The sequence below is a fragment of the Coturnix japonica genome, chromosome 22 (genome assembly GCF_001577835.2).
Source record: "Coturnix japonica isolate 7356 chromosome 22, Coturnix japonica 2.1, whole genome shotgun sequence".
Lineage (NCBI taxonomy): Eukaryota > Metazoa > Chordata > Aves > Galliformes > Phasianidae > Coturnix > Coturnix japonica.
The window spans coordinates 20,943-45,247 of NC_029537.1; the positions used below are offsets into that span (position 1 = coordinate 20,943).

A 24,305-nucleotide genomic window follows, 5' to 3' on the forward strand; every position below is an offset into this window, starting at 1 on the left:
CGGGTCGGGGGGGGGCAACCGGAGAGCGGCGGGCAGGGGCGGCTCAGAGCGGCACAGGCAGCGCTATGGGGCTGTACGACATGGGGCTGTACGCAGTGATCGCACTCCTGCTCCTCGCCCTCGCCCTGTACCGCTGGGTCGGGTCCCGCGGCCCCAACCCCTTCGCGGTGGATACGCGGCGCCCGCCCGCCCCGCTGATCACCGACAAGGCGGTTCGTCGGACGGTGCTGAAAGCAGGTATCGCCATCCCTGTATCCCCAGTGTCCCCGTCCCTGTATCCCCAGGTGACCCCATCCTGCCGCTCCCCGAGGGTCCCCGGGGATGCCCCGGGACAATCAGCCCCGAGATGCCGCGGGACCCCCGCCCTTCCCCGTGCTCCTCCCGGTCCCCCACCCCCACACCCCCCCGTGGTGCCCCGCGCCCCCCAGCAGTGCCCCCCGTACCTCCTGGGCTGCCCCATCCCTACACTCCCCCAGCAAACCCCGGGGCTCCCAGTCCTGCTGCTCCCCACTCGATCCCAGCACCACAAATGACATGTTGGGTGCCGCCCCCCACTGATGCCCCCCCCCCCCCTTTTCCCGCAGTTTTCTCTCCAGAAAAAGTGCCGGAGCAGCTCGATGCCATCGTCATTGGCAGCGGCATCGGGGGGCTGGCAGCGGCGGTGCTGCTGGCCAAGGTGGGCCGGCGGGTGCTGGTGCTGGAGCAGCACGGCAGGCTGGGAGGATGCTGCCATGCATTCAGCGAGAAGGGCTTCGAGTTTGACACCGGTACGTGTGGGCACAGGGGGGCACAGGGCAGCGACACAAAAGCTTTTTGGAGGGGATGTGGCTGGTTGGTCGGCACCCATAGGGCTGCAGTGGGATCCAGTGGGGTGAGCGGTGGTGGATGGCAGAGCTGCCTTTGCCTCCAAATCCTCTTTGGTTGGAGGACGTGGCGGCGGTGCTGCCCATAGTGGTGCTGGCATTGTGGCATGCCCTGCTGGTGGGAATGGACTCAGAGGCCCCAACAAGCTCTGGGTGCCTCTCACCCCAAACACGTGGGGTTCTATTAATGAGTACCCACATTCCTCATACGTGGTGCTGAGCACATGAGTTTCCCTCGGAGCGTGGACTCTGTCCCCCACACATGGAGGCTGGGGGGTGCTGCAGTGTAGGAAGAAGCACCCCCAGGTCTCGCACACGTGATATAACACAGCGTTACCTGCAGGGATCCACTACGTGGGGCAGCTGCACGACGGCTCGTTGTGGCGCTTCTTGGTGGACCAACTGACAGATGGGCAGCTGGAGTGGGCTCCTATGCCTCCCACCTTTGATGCTGTGGTGCTGGGAGAGCCTGGCCGTGACAAAGCCATCCAGCTCTGCACTGGGCCCAGGGCTTACTTTGACAGGCTGAAGGAGCAGTTCCCCGGTGAGGAAGCTGCCATTGATGAATTCAAGCGGCTGGTGAAGGTAATGGGGCCACGGGGCTGCACTTGCAGCACTTGGCTCTGCTCGTGGCTCATGTGCTCATTTTGGGGGGGGGAGGAAGGGAAATTCCTGCCCTGTTTGGCAGTGGCACAGAGCAGCTGCATTGCACAACTGCCCCAACACGTTGTACCCAGAGCTCCTAACCTTCTCAGAGGGTGCCCTTAAGGCATTTAGCAGAGCTCTGAGCGGCACATGAGCCAGCAGCCCCCACAGCTGCAGGATGATGCTCTGGGACCTCCTGGGTTATCACATTAACATCACATGCCGTTAAGGGAGGAAACAGGGCTTCACTCTGGGGGTGATTGGTGGGTTCAGTTGCTCCCCTTCCCACAGTGCTGCGGATTCTCGTCACTGCCATTCACTAAGCAGCAAATAAAGGGAGAAATTCCATTTTGCTTCCATCCCCTGGCTTCTTGCAGCCTCCTCTGGAGCTGGGGGGGGGTACCCAAAGGTCCCAGGGGGGTCCTAAGGTGGCCTAGGGGACCCCAAGATGGCTCAAGATTTCCTCAAAAGTCCCCATGGTTCTCAGATCTCAGAAGTCCCTAAAAGTTCCCCCAGTGAGCTCTGCACATTGCTCTCCTCTCTTGCAGAGCGTCACCACAGGCCTCTGGGTTCTGGGTGTGCTGAAAATGCTGCCTCTGCCACTGGTGCGGCTGCTGAGCTGCTCGGGGCTGCTGTCGCTGCTCAGCCCCTTCTGCCGGATGGCCTCACGCAGCGTCAAGGACGTGGTCGACGGTCTCACCACCAACCCCAAGCTCAGGGCCGTGTTCAGCTACATCTTCCCCACCTACGGTATAGTACTGGGCTGCTTGGCACACCAGAGCAAAATTGGATAATTTAAGAGGAAAAATGAAAGGTTTCTTATCCTCTTGATGGAACTCCCGAGGGCAGGATGCTGAGTGCTGTGTCCTCTGCACCCACCCCATCCTGGGGCCTTTCCTGCATCCTTCAGCTTCCCTGCAGACTGCAATACTCCCGCAGGCAGAGGAGGGGCCATCTTGCCCTGATCCAGTGCCTGCAGCCCTTTGGCCTTGACTTTCACCCTCCTATCCCGGATCTGAGTGACTCAGGATGCTGGAGCTCAGCCAAGGGTTGTGAAACCCAGATCTGCAGGGCTGTGTCCTGAGCACATCAGGGCCAGCTCCTCACAGGGACCTCTGCTCCTCATTTTCCATGTGCTTCCCAAACCTGGCCTCATCATAACCCCTTCAGGTTACACTGTAAACCCAGTAACACTGCGCTATGCTCCCCTTCCAGGTGTGCTGCCCTCCAAGGCCAGCTTCTCCCTGCACAGCATCCTGGTGCAGCACTACCTGCGGGGTGCCTGGTACCCCAAGGGTGGTTCTGGGGAGATCGTCTTCCGCACCATCCCCATCATCCAGAAGGCTGGTGGCAACGTGCTGGGCCGGGCGCCGGTGCAGAGCATCCTGCTGGACTCCAAGGGCAGAGCCTGCGGTGAGCAATGCATCTGGGATAGGGCTCCCCCCATTTCCTCTGTGCTGCCCTTACTCTCAGCTCTCCTCCCTTCCAGGTGTGAGTGTCAAGAAGGGCCAGGACGTGGTGAACATCTACGCTCCCATCATCATCTCGGATGCGGGGGTATTCAACACCTATGAGCGGCTGCTGCCACCTGAGGCGCGTGCTTTGCCTGGTAAAACCCCTTGGTGCAGTGCTGGGTTTAATTGGGATTAGTGCACTAATCCCTTCTCAACCCCAACGCCCCATCAGCGAGCATTGCGGTAATTCCCTCCCAGACAGCAGCAAAGCCTGATGCATCCTGCTGGGGACTAGAGGCATTCAGAACAGGAGCACAGGAATCAGAGAAAGTGGTTAAATATGCCCGAACCCCACTGGACTCACCCTAAAACTTCACAATTGGGAACAGACTAATCAGCAAAACCTCCCCAGACAGGGAGGCACAGCACCACTGCTTAATGGCTCCTGGAGGTCCTCCCACCCCTTGGGTGCACATGGGATACTCCCAGCTAGATCCATGCCAATGGGAGCAGCGTGGGGCTGAGCACAGGTTCCCTCCACCCTCGCTTTCCACTCCTCTCCTTTGTTCCGCAGAGATTCAGTCCCAGCTGCGTATGGCAGCTCACGGTGAAGGCGGCTTCTCCGTCTTCGTGGGACTCAGAGGCTCAAGTCAGGAGCTGGGGCTGGAAGCCACCAACTACTACATCTACCCGGACAACAACCTGGACCAAATGTATGTCCCGCTCCACTAAGCACTGAGGAGAGACATTTCTGGGTGGTGACTCGGATCCCCAGCCCCACTCCAAACCTCTGTGTCTCTGCAGGATGCGGCGTTACAGCAACAGCTCCCGTGACGAGGCGGCTGCCAACATCCCGCTGCTGTTTGTCACCAGCCCGTCTGCCAAGGACCCCACATGGGAGATGCGGTACCCAGGTGATGCAGCGCAGCCTAACCTCACTGGGCATGGGTTCCTTGGCTACCCCCAGTGCTGCCACGTCGCACTGTGGGCCTTTGCAAACAGGGGGTGTGAGCTGGCTTCATTCACAGAGCAGGCTGAGACCCTCCAAGCTGCTGAGTTTTTGAGGGAAGTTCAGTGCAGCTACCAGGAAGGGAGGAGAGGCTCTACAGGATGCCTGCACCAAAGGCTTGGGACCACAGCTGCCCAGATGTTGGCACAAGAATGAGGATTTATGGTTTGAGGCAGATGGGCAGAAAGTTCGGATGCCCTGACCTTGTCCCCCTGCAGGTAAAAGCACATTGTCCATCATCACCATGGCCAAGTATGAGTGGTTTGAGGAGTGGAAAGACAAGACGGTCCATAAGCGGGGAGACGCGTATGAGAATGTGAAGAAGACCTTTGTGGATGCCATCATGCAGACTGTCTTCAAACTGTACCCCCACATCGAGGACAAGGTGAGAGGATACGGGTTTTGTGGCCGCTTGGGGTCAGATCCTGGCTCTCGTCTGCCCAGCACACGCTGGGGCTGCAGGGTGAGGTTTGGCTGATGGCCATCAACCCATCAGACCAAATGTGGCCTCAGCCACCACTCAAAAGTCTGCAGGGAGGTTTGTCCCATACCATGCCATAAAAACAGCATTCCAGAGCATGAGGCACCCCATACTATGGCCTGCTCCATTGGGATCGTTGTGTCCCTTTGTCCCCCACAGGTCGAGTATGTCTCTGGGGGGACACCACTAACCAACCAGCACTACATCGCCAGCCCCCGTGGCGAGTTCTACGGCATGGACCACGACATGTCACGCATACAGATCGAAGCCATCGCCACTGCGCGGCCACAGACCGCTGTCCCCAACCTCTACCTGACAGGTATCACATCCTCCATTCCATGGGGTGGCTCTGGGGAAGCAGAGCGGGAGGGCAAAGCCTTCAATCCTGCCATGAAACATGGAGATGAGCTGCTGCTATGCTATGGGTTGATGCTCGAACTGCATCAAAACACTTCCCTGCCACTCAACCCTGATGGCAGCAGGGAAGCATTGCTTGTCCCCCAGCTCCAGGGCGCAGCCTCCCTGCCTGACACTGCTGTGCTGAGACAAAACCCCTCTCCATGCTTGGGGTGGAGAAGGGCCAGGAAGCGGAGCCTGGGGTGGCACTGTCCCTTCTGTCTCGCAGGGCAGGACGTGGCCATGTGTGGCTTTGCTGGAGCGCTGCAGGGAGCCTTCCTCTGCACCAGTGCCATCCTCAAGCGCAACATCTACCTGGATGCCCTGCAGCTGCGGAAGCATGTGCAGGGCTCCAATGGCAAGAAGAAGAACTGAGGCCAGGTGCCACTGCCAGGACCCCTCCCCTCCCTCATGGCTTGCTTGCATAGCTAACATCCTTCCCTGATGGCTCTGTGGGATCAGCACCAGTCATGAAGCCGCTCCTGCTTCCAATGGGTCCCATCCCACCATAGCTCATCTCCCTGCGCCACTACGCACGCTGCTGCTTCCTCCCCATTGCCTGCTTGAAGGGAAAAGCCCTTTTTCCAGCACAAGGAAGAGAAGATCCTGATCCTATACAACAATGGCACCACCCAGCACCACTGGATGCCCTCCATTGTCAGAGCCCATTGGGCCTCTGGAGGAGCATTCAGCTCCATGGGCACCTGCCTGGCTAAGGGCAGCAAGCCTTACACTGCTGCTTTTAACCTTGCATGCAATAGCTTTGTGCTGAATGGGGCTGAAAAAGCTTCACATGGAGCTGGTATCTGCAGGGTGGTGGAAGCTGAGGAATGAACCCCTCCCTCCGCACACAGCCACCCAGGTGGCACTGGACCGGTTTTCCATCAGTTCCATTTACCATCAGCCCTGCACAATGCTGGATGCACAATGCTTATCACCCCAGTGCTGTGTGAGGAAGGAGAGGCCCTGGGCTCTGTGCCCGCGTCGAGGAGCCCGGCTTCAGGGATGGATTGCGCTCAGGGTGGATTGACTTAAGGCAGTGTAAAGCTGCTCAGGAGCAACAGCGGCGCTTCCAGATGGGATCTCACAGTGAATGCAGCCCTGACATGCTGCAGAGCTGTTGGTTCTGCCCTGAGCTGATGATGTGGCTGTTTGTCTGCTGGTTGTGTTCGGGAGCACAACCAAAGCCTTCACCACTGCTTTGGTGCTGGGAAGGGCAAGAAGGCAGGAAATAAAACTGCCTTATGATGGGGACAGTGTTCCTTGTGGTTGGGGAGCAGCAGGGTGCTGCTGGCACTGGGGCTGAGCCCAGGTCCCGTGGTTGGGGGACAGCAGCGTGGCAGAAGGCAGAGTTTGGGAAGGAGAGGAGATGCAGTTTAGAGCCGTCCTTGTGACTGTCCTGCATTGGCACAGGCCGCTCTGAGGCTGGAAGTGCTGTTTATGTGCCATCAGTGGGTGCCCCAGTGCCAGGCAGTGAGCACTGCAGTGCTGGTTCTGCTCTGTGGACTTCAGTCCGCATTAAAGACCTGCTGGGAGCCCATGAAGGAGTGGTTTTCCCATGAACAGGAACAGGAGCAGCCAGGACATGGAGGAAGTTTTATCTCTGGCACCACAATGAGCACAACAAAGCCTCCCCACTGTGCATGCATGGCTCACTCTGCACTCAGCCTTTAAATCTGTTGCCTCCACCCTGAGGGCCTCTCAGACAAACTCTGCTCCTGTTGGTATTTCTCAGCCATGCTCTGATAGGCCCTGCCCAGCCCTGTAGATAATTATTTGAGGTCAATTAGCAGGACCACTGCCCCGACACAGCCCTGTGCTCTGGGTGCTCGTATCACTGCCTCTTGCTGGGGGACCTCCTGAGCTGCTCCCTCCCTATGCACTCACACTGCCCGTAGGAAGAAAACAGTTTGGAGACCCCTACAGCACATCCAGGTCGGGGTGAGGCTGGGCATGGGGCTTAGAGTTGTTGGAGGAGTCCAATACTTGCTTCTCTGGGAAGTGACCCTGAAGATGCACACAGCAATGCTTTCACCCCTAGTAGGAAGGCTCCAGAGAGCACTCCAGTCCAACACACAACCGAACTGTCTCCATTTTCCATCTCCTGCTTTCACCACTGCCTCCCCCAGGCTCTCAGTGACCCGGCCAAGGGGGAAGAAGTAAAGAAAAAACCACAAATAACCCTCCCCTGCCCCCAGTTTGTCCTCCAGAGAGAAACTGGGGGAAAGTTTCTTGCACCCAGAAACCCTGCTCTGCTGGCAGCACCCTGCCCTGCATTCCTTCTCTCCCAGTTCATCCTAATGCCACCGAGCACTGAATGCTGCTCGAGGAGCCTCCCTGTGGGTGAAGGGGGGAATGCAGATCCTCGCCAGCTGGCTCAGTCTGCTACTGACCAAAGGCCAGTTGGGTGAAAGGCAAAGCACACGGGGAACTCTATAAACAGTCTCCAAGCAAAAGGCCATCTCGTTTCATTCCGCCTGCAGGGTGCTTAGTCATGTGAGGGCTGAGCTGGCATCCATTAATAGAGGCTCTGCACAAAGCCTAGAGCACAAGCAATGATCAAAGAGATTGGGGGGGGGGGGGGGGTGTTAAAGCTAAAGGGCTTAAAACTGTATTTTTTAAGTCATTTATTGACTTTACCACACAGCAGAAAAAAAAAATACAAAGAAATATAAAAATTCTGGTCCTTCAAAGCAAGTTGCGTTGCACTGCAGCAGGAAACAAACTGTGCGCTGCTTTGTGCCAGCAAGGCAGCAGGCCCAGGAGCAGCCCCACCTGGAGAGAAATCATGTACCCAACAGGTACCGTCCATTCAGAAATGTGCCATGGGCAAAAGGAAAAGGCTTCACACTCCTTGACCAGTTTGAAACACATTGCATAAAAAGAGAAAAGAAACACCAGGAGTCGATCCCACAGGTTTGAGGCAAGAGGAGATTTCTCCCGCTCTCCCTTTGTGCTGGAAAACCAGGACACAACTGTAGCCTTCATGGCCAGACAAGGGATCTTCCCTGCCCTCATCACCCTGCAGCCATGGGGAGGGTCACCCTTCATGCAGGGCTGGGGATAGGCAGCCCCTCCAGCCTCAAAGCAGGGACAGGACTCCTCTGTGCGGCTCTGGGTACACGTGTACCCATGTGAATAGCCCTCCATGTGTCACAGCCGTCATTTTCTGCCCAAATAGGATAAAAAACTAACTAAGAAGCTGGGCACTTTACACACATCCTTCAAAAGTGCCCTATCTTGAGTAAGTATCTTTGGAGCAGAACTACAAAAACAAGACCAGCGTAACAGCTACAGCTCAGGAATCAATACACTTTGCAGTCTTCAATACAACCAGTGCTAGTACATCCCAGGCCCTCATTTAAGTGCCCCACAGTGACGCTGAGAAAACAGCAACAAGCTGCTGGTGAGGTGTACATTCAATCACGTTAAACCCCATTAGCAGGCTGAGGACAGAGCAGCAGAAGAGCAGAGAGGTTTGGGAGCTGTGGGACAAACCCTCCCTCTCACAGGGCAGCTGCCTGGGAAACACCTTAGTGCAAGCGCTGCACCTTTCCTGTTGAAGAGCCTCAGTACTTGAGAAGAGGTTTGAATGACTGCAAATTTCATTCATCCCAAACACTATCACCCACTCTGCATCATCATGACAATGTTTTAACAACAGGGAAGAGTTACCTTTTTGAGGTTAAGTTTGCTCCATCACTGCAGCTGTATGGCACAGAACTTCGTAAGCCTGAATGGCTTGCTTTCGCAGCATCAAACTAATTGTCCTCATTAGTGCAAGCATCTCAGCTGTGAGGACCACAAGGGAACAGAGCCACGTGGAGCACAACTGCCATAGGGCAGGTAAGGAAGTCTAAACTACAGCCAGAGGGCAGCTCCAACACTCCCAGAGGAGTGCATTAAGGTGAGAATTGTTATGTGAAGCAAACATCACCTTCATCGCAGAGGAAGAAAAGAAATCAAAGCAGAGTCCTTGGCAGATCATTTCCAAGCTAGTGCAATCACGCTCCAAACTTCAGCATCCAAATGCAATGGACAGAGAAAGAGATTGTTGGTGCCTCCAGCAGGACAGTGCTGGTTACAAAGGCAGCTCTATGACTCTGAAAGGAGAGAATCAGATGGCTCATTTCGCAGGTGGATTTTTCTCAAGAGATGTCGGTACAGTAGCTGGCAAATCCCATTTCGTTTAGACATGAAAGTTCTGTCAAGTGCCAGAGCTGGCTTCTCTTGGGCCACGGTCTAGAAACCAGACGCCCACGCAGAAACCGATTCATTTTCAGGCCGCTGGGAAAGGAGAAACACATTTTAAGGAAGTGAGAAGTCGAACATTACCAAGGTGCAGGTGCAAAAGTAAAAGCATTTCCCCTTCTTCCTGTTCTCTGAGATCCGAAGACGACAGCAAAGCTATGATTCAGTGCTACAGAGGGCAGTTGATGGTGTCCCACCATTCTGGTCCCGTTGTCGCCAAGCAGCATTCTTCCACTGAACACCTGAAGAGGAATCTAGATCTGGAAAGGGAAAAAAGAAAAGCTAAAACAATGTGAAAGCTCACAATGGCTTCCTATCACAGAAAATAACTACAGATGCACGTGAATCCAAAGTTTCAAGGGGAAAACACGACGGACTTCTCCAACCCCCTCCTTACCTTTTGATCCAGCCGCTGATAATCGCCGGATTTGGGCCGCCGACCGCCTTTCGAACGTTTCCCTTCCAGGGCAAAAGCGATGATCTTTGGAGAGAGAGAGGCAGGACAAGGTGAGCAGGACAGGAACGACCACATGCAGTTTTTCTGACTTCTAACAGAGGCACTTTCTAGTGGGCCAATGAGAAGCATCACTCGCATCCTTCTAAAAGTACTTGAAATAAACATCATTTAAAAGCAGCTCAGATTGAAAACAGGAAATGATGAGGCTTTCCCAAACATGGCAAAACAGTTTTCCACAGAAAACAGTTAAGAAGTTGATCCCTCTCCTACCACAAAAACAGGTTTGCAGGAGGGACAAAAACAGCAGAAAAGATGGGCTTTATCACTTGGGCTGTATTCCCCTGTGCAGTGCTATTTAAAGGCGAGTCTTTCACAACCTGGTACAGAAAACTCATTGTCCATAAGAAACACAGAGCAACTGCACAGATCTTTTCCTTTTCTCCTCGCTCAGTTCCATTTCTCACTGCTGAAAATAACCGCTGGAGCTGAGGCCATCCCATTTCCATGGAGATCCAAATGCTTTCCTGGTTACAACACTCCTCCCTGCTCATCTCAAAGCTGTTGAGATCAAGGCCTCAAATTAAACACTAAACAAACCCACCCAGCAAGCAGGAGGCTTCAGCAGGAAGCAAAAGGCAAAAATGAGAGCAGCAAAGGGGAAAGATGTTCAGCCGAGCATGTCCCCACCTGCAGCACCGACCAACGACTGCGAAGGAAGCTTTTAAACCACAGGGGGGAACTTGGGCAAGGAGCAGAACCACTCACCTTCCGCTTGTTGTGATAGGCAACATACAGAACAGCAACAATAATCCCCGTGGTCACCAGATAGGCAAAGAAGTGGCTGTTCTCTGACTTCTTCCCTGGAGAAACAGGAATACTCTTCTCTCTCTCATTAAATGAGGCAGCACCATTACCATTCCTAAACCCGTTCTCTTCCTCAGGGAGTTCGTCACCATCTGGGGAGCCTTCTGTGTCATGAACAGATGAAACTGACTGTGAGGGCTGCCCATTATTTTCCACTGAGTCTTCCTGGTCGCCCTGATTGCTGTCCTGCATGTCGGTGCTGTCTTGTTGCTGGTTGTCGCTGCCTTGCTGGTCATTCTGACCGTTGGCATCGTCGCTCTGTTGGTCGGTCTGGCTGTTGGTGTTGCCATCATGCTGCGTGTTGCTGGGTTGCTGGTTGGTCTGGCTGTTGGTGTTATCAGGCTGCTTGTTGGTCTGGCTGTTGGTGTTATCATGTTGCTCATTAGTCTGGCTGTTGGTGTTGCCATGTTGCTGGGTGCCGCTGCCTTGCTGGTTGGTCTGACTGTTGGTGTTATCAGGCTGCTGGTTGGTCTGACTGTTGGTGTTACCAGGCTGCTTGTTGGTCTGGCTGTTGGTGTTGCCATGTTGCACATTGTTCTGGCTGCTGCTGGTGTTGTCATCATGCTGGTTGGTCTGGCCATTGCCCTTGTCAGTGTTCTCTTTCTGGCTGTTTTGGTTACCAGCACTGCCATTTTTCTGGCCACTCTGGCCATTGGTGTTGCCATTTTGTGTGGTCTGACTGCCCTGCTGGTGGTTACTTTGGCTGTCGGTCTTGGTGCCCTGATTGCCACTATTGTGGCTGCTCTGCTCCTGATCATCACCATGCTGGGTATTGCTTTGGCTGTCAGTGTTTTGGGTGCTGGGTTGGCCAGCAGTGTTGCCAGACTGTGTGCCACCGCTGCCACTGCTCTGGCTGGTGCCTTGGCCCCCACTGCCACCGTTGCCGTTGTTCGGGTTGGTGCCTTGGCCTCCATTGCCATCATTGCCATTGTTCTGGCTGGTGCCTTGGCCCCCACTGCCACTGTTGCTGTTGCTCTGGCTGGTGCTTTGGCTCCCAGTGCCATCATTACCATTGCTCTGGCTGGTGTCTTTGCCCCCATTGCTCTCTTCCTTGTCTTTATCGCCTTGTTTCCCTGTCCCTCCGGGCTGCGTCTCAATCCCGTTTGTGTTTTGACCGGCACCACCAGCTCCTCCCCCGTTATTTGTCCCTCCGCCGTCTCCATCCTGTGCCCCGTTGGATCCTCCGCCGCCTGTTGAAGTGCTGGATGGCTGCGTGAGCTCCGCTCCCTGCTCCCCGCCTGCCACAAACACACCGAGCCCGCAGTTACCACCCGGACCCGCAGTTCCGTTACCGGCTCCCGTTACCGCGCTGCCTCCCGCCCCGAGCGTCCCGCCGCCCCGTTAAGGTTCCGCCGAGCCCCGACTCCCCGCGGTCATTGACGCGGCGGTTCCTCGCCCCGCCGGGATCACTCACATCATCCACCCTCGGCCCGGCCGCGCTCACGGGATCCCGGCAGCTCCCGCGGACACAGAGCCCGTAAAACCCGGGGCCGTGGGACACGTGTCCGCTCCCGGCTCCCACCAGCTCCCCCCGCACCCCGCGCTACCTCCGGCTCCGGCCCCGTTACTGGTCCCGTCCCCGTTACTGGTCCCGTCCCCGGTCCTGGCGGCGATGCCGAGGAGCAGCAGCAGCAGCAGCGGAACCACCCGCAGCGCCATGCCGGCCCGCTGCTCTCACCCGGATACAGCCTGCTTCCGCTTCCGCTTCCGCTCAAAACGTCACTTCCGGCACGCGGCTGACGGCCGGCAGGGGCCGGGGCTTGTGTGAGTGGGCGTGGCCATGCAAAGCAGGGGGCGGGGCTCGGCGAGGGAGGGGCGCGCCGGTAGAGCCGAGTGGGGGCGATTTGGGGTCAAAAAGGGGGATTTTGGGGTCAGAAAGGGGGATTTGGGGTCAAAAAGGGGGATTTGGGGTCGGACCGGGCGCTCTGGGCCTTGGCGCTGCCCTTCTCCTCGTGGGACGTTTCCCCATCCCATCCCTGGGCACTGACTGCAGCCCACGATCCGCTGAGCGGGGCGGGATGAGATCGAATCCATCAGCAAATGGGAAATTAACGGCAATTAACGGGTACGAGGCGCGGCCTCACCCCGGTGCAACGCGACATCTGGCGGGACCCCCCCCCCGGCCCCGGGCAGCTCCTAATTAGCTCCATCTCCGCAGGGAGCTCATTAGGCGTCTCAATTAGTGAGCGGGCAGCGCAGCCCCGGGGGGTCTGTTGGACGGCGGCCATTAGGGATGGGATGGAGTGACCCAAAGGAAAACGGGGCCGGCGGAGCAGCGACGTGTCACCGCAGGGACACGGACGGCACGAGGCCGCTCCCTGGTGGCCGGGGACACACGGACACACGGACACACGGACACAGGCCGGGCTGAGCGGGACTCGGAGCGGCCGGGCAGGACGCGGCGCCTTCATATGAGCCGCCCCACGAGCAGCAGCTCCTCGTGCCTCCGTCCTCCCGAAGGGACCATCCGGACCCAGCGCACCCGACAGATGTTCGTGCTCCGTATGGGAACACGCCGAGCCAAACAAAGAAAGATTCTCCCGCTGAAGTCCAACATCTGTTTGAAGCCGTCTGGCTCCGGTCCAGACTTTAATTCTTGTGACAGGTCTCTTCATGCCTTTAATTTCCCATGAAATCCCATTCAAGGCGCTGCTCGGCCGCATCCTGCTCCTGGTGTCGGCTGAGTGGCTGCGGCCCTTTGCAGGACAGCGGTTTTTGGCTTTTCTGACCCAAAAAAAAGGTTTCGGCTCTTGGAGCTGCAGCACAGAGCAGGGCTCCAGGCTGACATCGGCAGCGCTCAGCAGTGCCGGCCTTCCTGCACGGACCACGCTCACGCAGCAAAGTTGCAGCTGTAGTTTTATTTTCTTCTTTTTTTTTTGTTTTGTTTTCTTTTTGTGAAAAATAACAGGGATTCAATGAGAAACCCCCCCCCCAGCCCCACCCCATGTCCCCCCAGCCCAGCACCGAGCTGGGGACGGGGTCCAGCTGTAGTGGGATGGCACTGGGGGCACTGGGGGCACTGGGGGCATCAGCACTGGATGCCCAGCCTGAGGAAAGGTCCTTTTTCTTTTTTTTTTCTTTCTCTCTTTTATTCTTAAAAAATATTAAAAAACACAAAAAAACATTTCCCTCCCCCTCCCCCCCCCCTTTTTTTTTTTTCTTTTTTAATAAAAACAGTCTTTAGGTCGACTGCTGGTAAAGGGAAAGAGCCTCTTCCTCCAGAGTCTGCTTCCCAAAAGACAAAAAGAATAAAACACAAAAAAAAACAGTTCAGAAAAGGTCAAATATTGACCAATAAAGGTTTGGCTGCGTTGGGAGTCGTGATTGTGGCGGCTGCGGTGCAGGGCGGTGGGGGGCTCCTGCTCAGCCCACCCTCAGTCGGCCGGTTTGGTGACCAGCGCGAGCGGCTGCGTCTGCTGCGGGGCAGGAGGGGAGGGGAGCAGCAGCGAGGGGAAGGCGATGGGCCGGGGGAGCAGCGACGGGGGGGAGCCCAGGGAGGAGGAGGAGGAGGAGGATTTGCCGGAGAGGAAGGCGAGCTGAGCCCTGGCCTCCGGCTTGGTGGTGAGCGACAGCGGCTGCGCCTGCTCCGAGTGTGTGGCTGCGGGCGCAGCCGGGGAGGCCAGGGCGGCTGACGGCGTGGCAGGTGAATCCAACATGCTGCCGTGGGACGAGGCCGGGCTGTCGCAGGGTTTATCGGGGGGCAGGTGGTGTGGGGCGCACGGCTTCTTGCTCCTGGAGGGCAGAGCACCTGCGGGGTGTGGGGCAGGCGCTGAGTGTGGGGGCAGAGGGGGGAACGTGATGGCCACGGCCGCCCCTTCCCCCCCGGGTACTCACTCTCTGCCTCGTGGCTCTGCTGCTGGGCCAGCTTCTCTCGCTTCCTCTTCTTTTTCTTGCCCTGTGAAATATTGCAAAGCACTGAGGTGTGATGGTGGGATGCTCCACGGGATGGACAAAGGCTGAGGGGGGGTGATACAACGCCACAGAGCAGCACATGGTGATACAGGGGCTCATGGTCACACTGGGGTCATGGTGACCCAGGGGGTGATGTGGGCCGGCACCGTGGTGTCCCCCCAGCTCAGCCCCACCACCCTCAGGCCTCCCAACCCCACTGAACTGGGGAATGTGGGTCACACTCACGTAGTTGTCGCGGGCAGACCACGTGGGGTAGAGCTGTGAGTGCAACTGCCGTTCCTTGCGTGCCAGCTCGTAGTACTTGGCCTGCTCCTCCCGCGACAGCGAGTGCCACTGCAAGGGGAAAGGACACTGCGGACCCCAGGGACACACGGCAGGCAGTGCCTGCAGGTCCCCAGCACAGCCATGTTGGTGTGCAGGCAGATGAAGGCACGAGGGAGACACGTACCCGTCGGCCCAGGATCTGGTTGATGGCCGCGCTCTCCTTCAGCGTGCATTCAGCAACGACCTTCGCCCTCATCTCTTTCATGTACAACATGAAAGCATTCAGAGGCTTCTTGATGTGGGGCTTCTTCTCCTCCTCCTTCTTTACTGTGATGGGGGATTTCCTGCAGGGGGCAACATGCAGGCTCAGCTCCATATCCCCCTTCCTATTCCTGTCCCTGCTGCCATCCTCATCCTCATCCCCATCCCCATTCCTGTCCCTCCCCACCCCATCCTATCTCCATCCCAATCCCAATGCCAATCCCAATCCCAATCCCAATCCCAATCCCAATCCCAATCCCAATCCCAATCCCAATCTCAATCCCATCCTAATCCCCATCCCATCCCCATTCCCATCCCCATGCCATTCTGTCCCCATCCTGTCCCTGTCCCCGGCACCACCCCCCCATGTCCCTACTCACGAGCTGCTGCCAGGGCTGGCGCTGGGCTGGGCAGGCTCCTGCTTCACAATGGGTGAGACGATGGTGGGGTGTGGGATGCCTGAGGGGTGCAGACCGTGGGTGGGCGGCGGGACCATGTGTGGGGAGAAGCGGCTGGACATCAGGCTGCAGTGGAGGGAGTGGGGTTGTCAGCCCTCCCACAGGCATCAACAACCCCAAATGTCCCCCCAAATCCTACTGAGGATCTCTTGGGATTAGAGACTCTTCCCCGAACTGCTGGGGACTTGTTTGTGGCTGAACTTGGCACCATAGAGCCAAGGGACATCACTCTTCACACACAGAGTCACCATGGGGCTGTTTCTGGCCAGCGTGGGCCAGTGCAGTCACCCACACGGAGCTCAGGGTGCCCAAGGAGGTCCCTTGTCCCTGCTCAGAGCCACGCGGCCATGGGGACACGAGGACATAGGGACTTACGAGGACATGGGGACCTACGAAGATATGGGGACCCACCTGGCCATGGGGACCCACCAGGGTGCAGGGACCCACCTGGACATGGAGGCGTTCATGGCGAGGGCGGGGTAGGGGTGCCGAAAGCCGCCGGGGGGGATGGAGTACATGGGCTGTCCTTGCCTGCAAATGCACGAGCTGCAGCAGACACAGGGACAAGCCCCCTCCCCACAACACCGGGACTCTTGGCTCGGTCCCCAGCCGATCCCAATGGGGACAACATCCCACATTTCCACCAGAGCACAGTCCCTCCCTTCCCCACCCCATCGCACCCAGCTCGCTGGGAACCAAGGAGCACATGGGGTGCATGGGCCAGGGACGCAGTGGGGCCGGGGCAGGAGGAGCCCATCCTTACTGCGGCACAAGCCAGCCCAGCGGGTGAGGGATCTGACCCACAGCTCCTGGCGACAGCGGGTAGTAGGGGGGCAGCTCGGGAGGGTGCGGCGGGCGCGGGATCCCTGTGGGGGGAGCAGCATTAAACCCACCTCACTGTGAGCATCCACCTCCCTACAAGCATCCACCCCCCTATCAACATTCACCTCTACATAAGTGCTCATTTTCCTGTAAGCACTCACCTCCCTGCATTTCCCCCATTTCCCTACGAACATTCACATCCTTACAGGCACCCATCTCCCTACAAGCACCCATCTTCCTAAATGCACTCAACCCCCTATAAGCACCCCTCTCTCCACGAGCGACCCTCTCCTTACAAGCACCCATCTCCCTACAAACACCCATCTCCCTATAAATACCCCTCTCCTTTATAAGACCCCCTCTCCATCTGAGCATTCATCTCCCTATAAGCACTCCCTTTAAACATCCCTCTCTCCATGCAACCCCTCTCCCCCCACTCACCCGTTTTGGGGTCGATGTCAGGTGAGAGATGCGCGGGCGGCGAGCCAGGAGAGAAGTGGTCATTGCTGTAGGTGATGAGCGGCGTCAACGGGTGCATGTGGGGCGCATGCTGCACCACCGGGACCTTGTTGGACTGTAGGGGATGGGAGGAAAGATACAGTGATCCACCCCAAAACACAGCCCCCCCCAAGGACACCTCCCCAAAACACAGCCCCTAGAACGCCACCCCCAGCTGAAGCTCTGTTTGCTTCTGTGGGGTCTGAGGCCACAACTCAGTGGGGTTTGGGGCCGTATCTCAGTGGGGTTTGGGGCCGCAGTCCTTACCAGGTGTGCGGGTGACGGTGAGCGGCTGTCCTTTAGTGTGGCCCCAGCCGGCACATCCAGCAGCGGCCACTTCATCTGCAGGTACTGCCAGAGCAAAGAGCTGTCAGCACAGCACCCCACACCCCACTGCACCCCACAACGCCCCCAACACCCACTGCAGGCTCAGCCCATGGGGCTGATAGCACATTGGGGTGCCTCTTCTCAGCCCCATCAGCCACCACAGCCCCATAAAAGCAGATTTGGGGGATGCAGCAGTGCCCATTGGGATGGGATCCTCAGCCACACTGTCACAGAATGTGAGAAACTCCCCCCCCAAACTCAACAAGGGCCGGGGGAGAGGCACGTATGGCACTTCTTGAGTTTTTTTTGGTGCCCCACCAGATCTGTGCGCTCCAGGCACAGGGAAAACATAAAGGTGCATTGTGTGGTGCTGGGGAATGCAGCCGGGATGGGATGGAGCAGCTGTGCCAGGAATTTCCCCACCAGGAACCGTCCTGAGCCTGGGCAGCTGGATGGGATGGGGAGGGAAGGGAAGGGAAATGGAGGGGAACGGGAAGGGGAGGGAAAGGGGAAAGGGAAGGGGAAGGGGAGAAGGGAAGCCCAGCTCGGCTCTAGGAGCATTAACTCTCCCACGACTGGAAGGAAGCAGCCCCGCCTGCATCCCCATCCCCCACATCCAGCACCTCTGCTCCATCCCCAGCATCCCCACTGTTCCCAGTTCCTTTCTCCATCTCCAGTATCCCCTGGTGCTCACAGGAGCTCCTCATCCTCTGAACACTGCTGACATCCCCAGCACTCCGCTCGGGCCTCCGGTATTTCCCCTTCGGGCCAGGACTCCCCATGTCCTGTATCCCCCATTCCCAGTACCTTCCCTCCACCTTCAGTATCCCCCATCCCTTCCCAGTATCTCCCATCCATCTCCAGTCACCCCATCTCCAGTGTACTCCATTCCCAGGTGGAGGTGACAAATGAGGGGTCCCTGTGCCCACGTCAAAGTAACACAGGGGGTGTCCCCATGTCAGGGTGACACACCAGGTGTCCCCATGTCCGTCTTGGGGTGACATGAGGTATCCCTGTGTCCCCACATCCACACTGGGGTGACACACCGTGTGTCTCCATGTCCACGTCCAGGTGACACAGGAGGTTCCCCTGTGCCCACGCTGAGTTGACACAGGAGCTGCCCCCACGTCCCCACGTCCACGTAGGGGTGACCATTCAGTGCCTGCTGCGGCCCCTCACCCCCCGCCACCCCCCGCCCATCACAAAGGCGCTTTCTGCTCTATTCTGTAAGCGGAGAAGCCGCTGGGGGACGGCGGCCGGGCAGAGCTGTGTATAAAAGGCTGCTTCTCATTTGGAAGCAGCTTCAGGAGGCCGGGGAGGGGAGAGGAAGGGGGACCCTTTCAAAATATACAAAGAGGGGGGAGCTGGCGAACGGTTCAGTGCTAATGTGGAAAAATGAAGCCCCCCCCAGCTCCCCCCTCCCACCCCCCAGCCCCGGACACAGCTCCCACTGTACGGCCACGCGTGGGGCTGCGAGCAGCAGATTGGAGCTATTAAAAAAGAAAAAAAAAAAAAAAGAGGAAAATAGTTGAAAATCGGTCACATTCCAGAGAGATTAGAGCAAGTTCTGGTTCCTCGTTACCAGCTCCCCCCCCACCTCCCCAATTAAAACCAGGGGGGTTAACCCCTTCCCTGCCGGACTGCAGTGCCACTGTGAGCCCTCCCATCTGCCTGTGTCTGTGTGTCTGTCTGTGTGTCTGTCTGTCCCCCCCCCTCAGCAATGGGAGTTGGGGAGGGCTGTGCCGTGTGGCTGCGGTGAGCTCGGGGAGGAGGCGTGAACGCTGCGGGATCCCCTAATGCCCAATTAGGGGCTTTAATGAGCGGATTTCCTCCCCTCTTCTGCACGGGGTTGAGATGTTTTCCTTGGGAAAGGGGGGAGTGGGGGAAAAGCCCCACTGCGTGGTGGCACCGAAGGGGGGGCACATCCCACTGCCACAAATCCCAGACAGCCTGTCCATGGATTCCACATCCCAGCACTGTGTATCCTGGTGCCACCCACCCCAGCACCGTGTTCCCCAGGAGGAGCTGCTCCCAGCTTCCCCTGAGATCACATCTCTGTGTGCTGCTGGAGCCAAACTTGGTTGGATTTATCCCAGATGCTACACTGGGAATAGGGAATATCGGCACATCGCGGTGCTGTGGAGCTATGGAGCCCTGGCACTCCAACAGCCCACGTCCCAGTGTCCCAATGTTACACATCCCACATCTGGATGTCCTGGCATCACACATCTCACATCCCATTGTCCCAGCATTGCACAACCCAACATCTCACATCCCAATGTCCTGAAGTCTCACATCCTACATGCCAATGTCCTGGAATCCCACATCCCGCTGTGAGCACCGTGCACCCCACGTCCCAAAGCTGCAAGGCCCTGCAGCACCAGACCCAGCTCACCCACCACCACAGCCTCTCCTTTTGGGTGAGAAGGGCTCATTTTGAGACCAAGGCTCTGTGCTGCATTACCCACCCCACAGGATGCAGCCCACACCACTGCCCCCACGCCATCCTCCTCTCAATGCCAGCACTGCCATCCAAGCAGCCCCTGATGCCTCCAATTTGGCTCCTTTTCCCCAAAACACATCCCGATGCAGCGCAGCAGGAGCTGCACGTTGGGTTGCATTGAGTGTTTCGCAGAACCCCAAAAATCTTTGCAAGGTGGGACGCTCTGACCCTGCAGCACTCCCAGTCCCCAGCACTGGGAACAGCTGGGGTAAATCCAACCCAGTTTGGCACATAGGAAATGCAATTTCTGAGGGCTGTGGGTTTTCCAGGGGACGCCTTGTCTTCAGTACAGATCCCATGGCACTGGGGGGGGATCCGGAGCATCATTAGGACGTCATGGGGCAACACAATGCCTGAGCACCCCACGGCCTCAGCCCCACACACATCCTGGACCCCTAAACACCCCTTTTTCTCCTCTCCCCCACCAGATAACCTCAGTGGCAGCAATTCCCCGCCACCCCGGGGCTTTGTCTGTGCCCCGTGAATGGCTCCATTCATTCACCCCGCACTCACGCGGCCACAACTCTGTACGGTGCTCAGGCTCCGGAATCCCAAAGTGTGGGACCGAAAGGCACAGGGACACTGGGAGCAACAAGGCTGAATCTCAGCCCACCCCGCAGTCCTGGGTTTGGGGATGGAACCTCTGAGAACAGAGTCTCTACATCCTCTGCTCTGGGATGGCAGCTGGGAGCACGGCATCACCTGAACCCACAGTCCCCACCTGTGGGCCCACATCAACATTCCTGAGGTTTGGGAATCCCAGGGTTCACGATTCCCAGCGTGTGGGATCCCCGGGGTGTGTGACTGATGGGATCGCTGGGGCTCAGGCTGCCCAGCGGGTGGGATTTGCTGGATTCTGGACTCTCAGGGATCAGGTTTCCCCAGGGCTGGGGTTCCTGGGCTCAGCGTTCCCAGCACGAAGGACCGTCAGGGTGTGGGATTCCTGGGAGCCACTATTCCCAGTGCTCATGGCTCCCAGCGCCTGGGAATCCTGGGGCTCAGCCTTCCCAGGATCCAGGACCCCTGGGAAGGCTGAGCTTCCTACAGGTGAGGATTTGGGATGCCCTGGGGCTGAGGATTCCCTTGCTCTGGATTTCCAGGTTTGGGATTCCCTGTGGCTCAGGACTCCTGGTGCCCCACACACCCAGGATCCAGGACTCCCGTGGCGCACACACACATCCCTGCAACAAACACCCCCAAATGCTGCACACTGTGCCCATCCCCTTCCTCCCTCCTCCTCCCCCTGCTCCGGGGCTGAGCACCTCCCTCCCTGTGCCCCGTACCCCTCCATCTCCCCGCAGCCGGGATGCGCCGGGCGCTGCTCCCCGCGCTGCTCCCCGCTCCTTCCCTCGCTACCGCCCGCGACTTCAAGGAAGGGACGTTAATGAAAAGCAGCTGCTCGGAATTCCAGAAAGATGATGAATGCGCATTAAGTCCCCCAACAAAACCAGGTCTTATGAGAGTCGCCCGGAGCACTTACTTCATTGCTTTAATTTGGGAATCGTGTTGGAAAAGGGAGGGAGGGGGCGGAGGAGTTTAGTGGAAACCTCCTGTAGGTCTCATTTAAGCCAAAAAAAAAAAAAAAATAAAGAAAAAAAAATGCGGGGTAATTAGCCGAAGAGCATAATTAAGGAGCAGACATAAAGGGCCCATTGTGTGCCAAGGGCTGAGCGCGAGGTGCTGCTCACAGGGAAACCGAGGCACAGCACAGCAGCACCCAACGCTCAGCTCAGCGCCTGCAGCCGGGCTGGGGGAGAAGGACCCGACTCCTTTGGTGCCCAGCGCCCGACCAGGCCGAGGTGGCAGCGACCCGGAGCGGCACAAACCCCAACACGGCGCCGGATCCCGCCGTGCAGCCCCGTGCCAAGAGCTGGGGTTGGATCATTGTTCTTGGCAACGCGGCCCAGGGCAGATATTTGCTTTTGCAGACAGATCTGCCTCTGTGGGGCAGCCTGTGAGCAGGAGCATCCCGGGAACAGCTCCCAAAAGAGCCGAAATCAGCCCCAACCCTGAGCTGCTTCCCAAAGCCCCAAAGGGTCACCACTCAGCTCCGAGAAATGGACGGAGCGATGGGATGGGGTCAAGGCTTGGGGTCATCCCATTCCCAGCCTCATCGTGGGGAAAAAGGGGCTAAAAGGCTCCAAAAAGCCAAATTCCTCCTCTATCTGTGGGTCACCCAGCAGTGGGAGGGGACGGGTGATTTGGGAGCAGGGCAAAGGAATGTGTCCATCACCGGCAGCACCACGATGTGCCCAACCCGTGAGTGTGATGGCATCACCCCTCTGCACGCTTCAGAGTGAAGAGACGTGGGTCTGCCCCACACGGCGCTGCCTGGCCCCTATCCCAAACCCCAAACCCCTCTTCTTTCCCTGCAGTCCTTCATTCAGCATCACCCCATCTGTTGCTTTTGGGGAGAAAAATGAAGAGAAAAGGCAAAAAGAGCCACTTCGTGGAGCCCCCCAGGAACAAAACCCAAACCCTGGGGTCCCTTTGCTGACACTCCCCCAAACTTTGGGGCCGCAAGGTTCTGCTTGAGGCCATTTTCCAGCCCAGCCTCAAAGGAATCACAAAACAAAGCACCAGAAAAATGATGACTGGAAAACGGGACCCGGTCACAGGGCCATGAAACCCCGACGTGAGCACTGCGACGTACGCGCGCTCTGCGTTTCCCATACAGCACCTATGGGGTTTCCATCCGGTGTCACCCACGGTGGGTGCGGGGTTGGGAGCAGCACGGGATGCCGGAGGGGGCCGGGCTGTTCTCCCCCTCCAGTGCTCGCTCAATTTGCTTAATCAGTTTTCTAAACGCCAAAGCGGGGCCAGACAATGTCAGCCCATTAAGGGCTTTAGGAAGTTGCAGGGAGCGCTTTTCAATGAGAAAGGCGGCGCAGCCCGGGGTCAGGATTCGGGGCTGCTCATGGCAGCGGGGGGGCCCGACCCAACCAAAGGACCCAACCTCAAACAGGAATTCCCAAACCCAGCCAAAAGAGCTCAAACTCGAGCAAAGACCCCAAAGGGTCCATCAAAGGACCCGCAAACTCAATCAATAGACCCGAACTGAATCAAGACCCCACGAACTCAACCAAAGTCCCCACAAACTCAACCAAATGTTCCGAAGCTCAACCAAGGGCCCTAAGCTCAACCAAAACAGCCCAAATTCAACCCAAAATGGCCCCAAATTCAACCCCATATCTCAAAGCACAGCCCAAGAACCCAAACACAACCAAAGAAACTAAACTCAATGCAAAGTCCCCAAACTTGCCCATATCGCCCCAAATTCAGCACAAGAGCAGCGTCTGGAAGGAGTCAAGCGACCACAAAGGCAACAAACCCCAAATTCCTCCCGTTTTTGCTGCATACGCAGCCCCACGGGCGCTGACACTCACGGTGCGGGGGCCTCCAGGTGACAGAGCTCCATTGGAGAGGTACGGGGTGCCCAGCTCGGGGAGCATCAGCAGGGGGTAACCGTGGTAGGGGGGGCCCTTAAAAAAGCCCCCATCCTGCTGCCGTCTGACCACTGCAGAGAAAAGGAGAGCGTCAGGAAACGGGGAGAGGGACTGGGGGTGGGTCTACGTGCAGCACCACGGGGCCATGGGTGACACCGAGGGGCTCAGCTCCTAACGGGGGGTCCCCGTCTAGTCTACCCGGTCCCAGTCCTATGGGGGGGGCAGTTCTACAAGCAGGGGCTCCACGTTTGGGACAGTTCCAGTCCCTATGGGGGGGGGGTCCCACTCCCAAGTGTGGGGGTCGCAGTTCCCCAGGTGGGGGCTCAGTGTCGTTCTGGGGTGCGCTCCAGCCCTATAGAGGGGCTCCCACTTTATGGGGCGGTGCATTGGCTGCCCCCGTCCCACGCGGGGCAGCGCCGCTATGGCGGATCCCACTCCCACGGGGTATCGCAGCCCCCCAGGCCTAACGGCGGCCCCAGCCCCACGCGGGTATCGCGCACCCACGGGGGTCCCGCTCCCACGGACGGGGCTGGGGGGGGGTCCCGCCGCTTCCCGCGGTGCAGGGGGGGGCGGGGCCGGTGGCTCCGCTCGGTTTTGGGATGGGGGGGGGGGGGGGGTCCCGCTTCCGTGGAGGGAGGGCGGTTGATGGGGGGGGGTCGCGTGCCCGGGGAACAAAGGAGTCTGCGGGGCGAGGAACGGGGTTTGGGGGGGGGGGGGGTCCGTTACTTGCAGCGAGCGCGTCCCGCGGTCTTCTGGAAACTTTCCCGGGGGCTCGCGGGGGCCGCTCCCCGCTGCGGGGCAGCGGGGGGGGCGCCGTGAGGGCCGCGGGGGGGGCCGGGGCCGCCGTCCCGCCCGCCGGGGCCCGGCCTCACCTCGGCGTCGGGGCCGCCCGGGGCGGCGGCGCGGCCCTCGGTCTCGCTGACCAGCGAGGACTTGAGCTCGTCCAGGTCCCCGTGGGCCGAGCCGCGCCCCGCGCCCTTGTCCTGCTCCTCGCCCTCGTCCTGGAAGGCGATCAGCTCGTCCGGAGCCCCCAGGTCGTCCCCCGCCGCCGGCTCCAGCTGCGGCATCGCGGCCCCCCCCCCACCCCGGCCCCGAGCTCCGGCCCCGAGCTCCGGCCCCGCACCGCCGCCAACGCCGCCCGGAGGGTCGGGAATGCGCGGGGCGGCGGAGGGGGGCGGGCTGCAAGGCGACACCGCGGGCCGGGCCGGCGGGGCAGGGCAGGGCAGGGCAGGGCAGGGCCCGGGGCCGCCCCGAGCGCCGCTGCTCCGCGCACAGCGGGGCCGAACCTCCGCGATCCCGGCCGTGGGTCCCGCCGCTCCCCCGGGTCGCACCGCCCCGCACGGGCTGCCCCGTCCCGCCCGGGCCCTCCCCTAACGCTCGGGCTGCCCCGTCCC

At 58.6% G+C, this 24,305-nt stretch overlaps 3 protein-coding genes across 5 annotated transcripts; 1 reads left to right on the plus strand and 2 right to left on the minus strand.

Annotated features, from left to right (window-relative positions):
• The first annotated feature begins 11 nt into the window (after nucleotides 1–11).
• On the plus strand, nucleotides 12–6,102 carry RETSAT (retinol saturase). The gene is made up of 11 exons (XM_015882933.2): nucleotides 12–237; nucleotides 585–767; nucleotides 1,207–1,448; nucleotides 2,057–2,258; nucleotides 2,724–2,921; nucleotides 2,998–3,117; nucleotides 3,537–3,675; nucleotides 3,767–3,876; nucleotides 4,190–4,356; nucleotides 4,612–4,771; nucleotides 5,078–6,102. The coding sequence occupies exons 1-11, from the start codon at nucleotides 66–68 to the stop codon at nucleotides 5,221–5,223; spliced, it is 1,839 nt and encodes a 612-aa protein (XP_015738419.1). The 5' UTR covers nucleotides 12–65; the 3' UTR covers nucleotides 5,224–6,102.
• Nucleotides 6,103–7,458: 1,356 nt separating this feature from the next.
• TGOLN2 (trans-golgi network protein 2) lies at nucleotides 7,459–12,138 on the minus strand. Of its 3 annotated transcripts, none has more exons than XM_015882935.2 (5): nucleotides 11,968–12,138; nucleotides 10,928–11,658; nucleotides 10,322–10,894; nucleotides 9,497–9,580; nucleotides 7,459–9,359 (listed from the first exon to the last, which is right to left on the minus strand). In XM_015882935.2, the coding sequence occupies exons 1-5, from the start codon at nucleotides 12,077–12,079 to the stop codon at nucleotides 9,354–9,356; spliced, it is 1,506 nt and encodes a 501-aa protein (XP_015738421.1). In that variant the 5' UTR covers nucleotides 12,080–12,138; the 3' UTR covers nucleotides 7,459–9,353. The 3 variants fall into 3 exon arrangements, with proteins under 3 accessions (XP_015738421.1, XP_032304799.1, XP_015738420.1); XM_032448908.1 differs by having other exon boundaries at nucleotides 10,322–10,852; nucleotides 10,886–11,658; XM_015882934.2 differs by having other exon boundaries at nucleotides 10,322–11,658.
• A 1,150-nt stretch (nucleotides 12,139–13,288) lies between these two features.
• On the minus strand, nucleotides 13,289–24,073 carry TCF7L1 (transcription factor 7 like 1). Its single transcript, XM_015883048.2, has 12 exons — nucleotides 23,779–24,073; nucleotides 23,638–23,702; nucleotides 22,852–22,982; nucleotides 16,903–16,986; nucleotides 16,579–16,711; nucleotides 16,079–16,181; nucleotides 15,763–15,846; nucleotides 15,238–15,381; nucleotides 14,781–14,940; nucleotides 14,558–14,665; nucleotides 14,255–14,315; nucleotides 13,289–14,168 (listed from the first exon to the last, which is right to left on the minus strand). The coding sequence occupies exons 1-12, from the start codon at nucleotides 23,976–23,978 to the stop codon at nucleotides 13,795–13,797; spliced, it is 1,647 nt and encodes a 548-aa protein (XP_015738534.1). The 5' UTR covers nucleotides 23,979–24,073; the 3' UTR covers nucleotides 13,289–13,794.
• Nucleotides 24,074–24,305: the final 232 nt, after the last annotated feature.

Coding starts and splice junctions, on each gene's coding strand:
- RETSAT (XM_015882933.2), top strand. CDS start 66: ATGGGGCTGTACGACATGGGGCTGTACGCAGTGATCGCACTCCTGCTC. Junction 1,449..2,056: donor AATTCAAGCGGCTGGTGAAG/GTAATGGGGCCA, acceptor CCTCTCTTGCAG/AGCGTCACCACAGGCCTCTG. Junction 4,357..4,611: donor ACCCCCACATCGAGGACAAG/GTGAGAGGATAC, acceptor TGTCCCCCACAG/GTCGAGTATGTCTCTGGGGG.
- TGOLN2 (XM_015882934.2), bottom strand. CDS start 12,079: ATGGCGCTGCGGGTGGTTCCGCTGCTGCTGCTGCTGCTCCTCGGCATC. Junction 11,659..11,967: donor TAACGGGGCCGGAGCCGGAG/GTAGCGCGGGGT, acceptor TGTTTGTGGCAG/GCGGGGAGCAGGGAGCGGAG. Junction 9,581..10,321: donor CCTATCACAACAAGCGGAAG/GTGAGTGGTTCT, acceptor CTCTCTCCAAAG/ATCATCGCTTTTGCCCTGGA.
- TCF7L1 (XM_015883048.2), bottom strand. CDS start 23,978: ATGCCGCAGCTGGAGCCGGCGGCGGGGGACGACCTGGGGGCTCCGGAC. Junction 23,703..23,778: donor GGCCCCGACGCCGAGGTGAG/GCCGGGCCCCGG, acceptor GCTGCCCCGCAG/CGGGGAGCGGCCCCCGCGAG. Junction 14,316..14,557: donor GGTCTGCCCGCGACAACTAC/GTGAGTGTGACC, acceptor AATATTTCACAG/GGCAAGAAAAAGAAGAGGAA.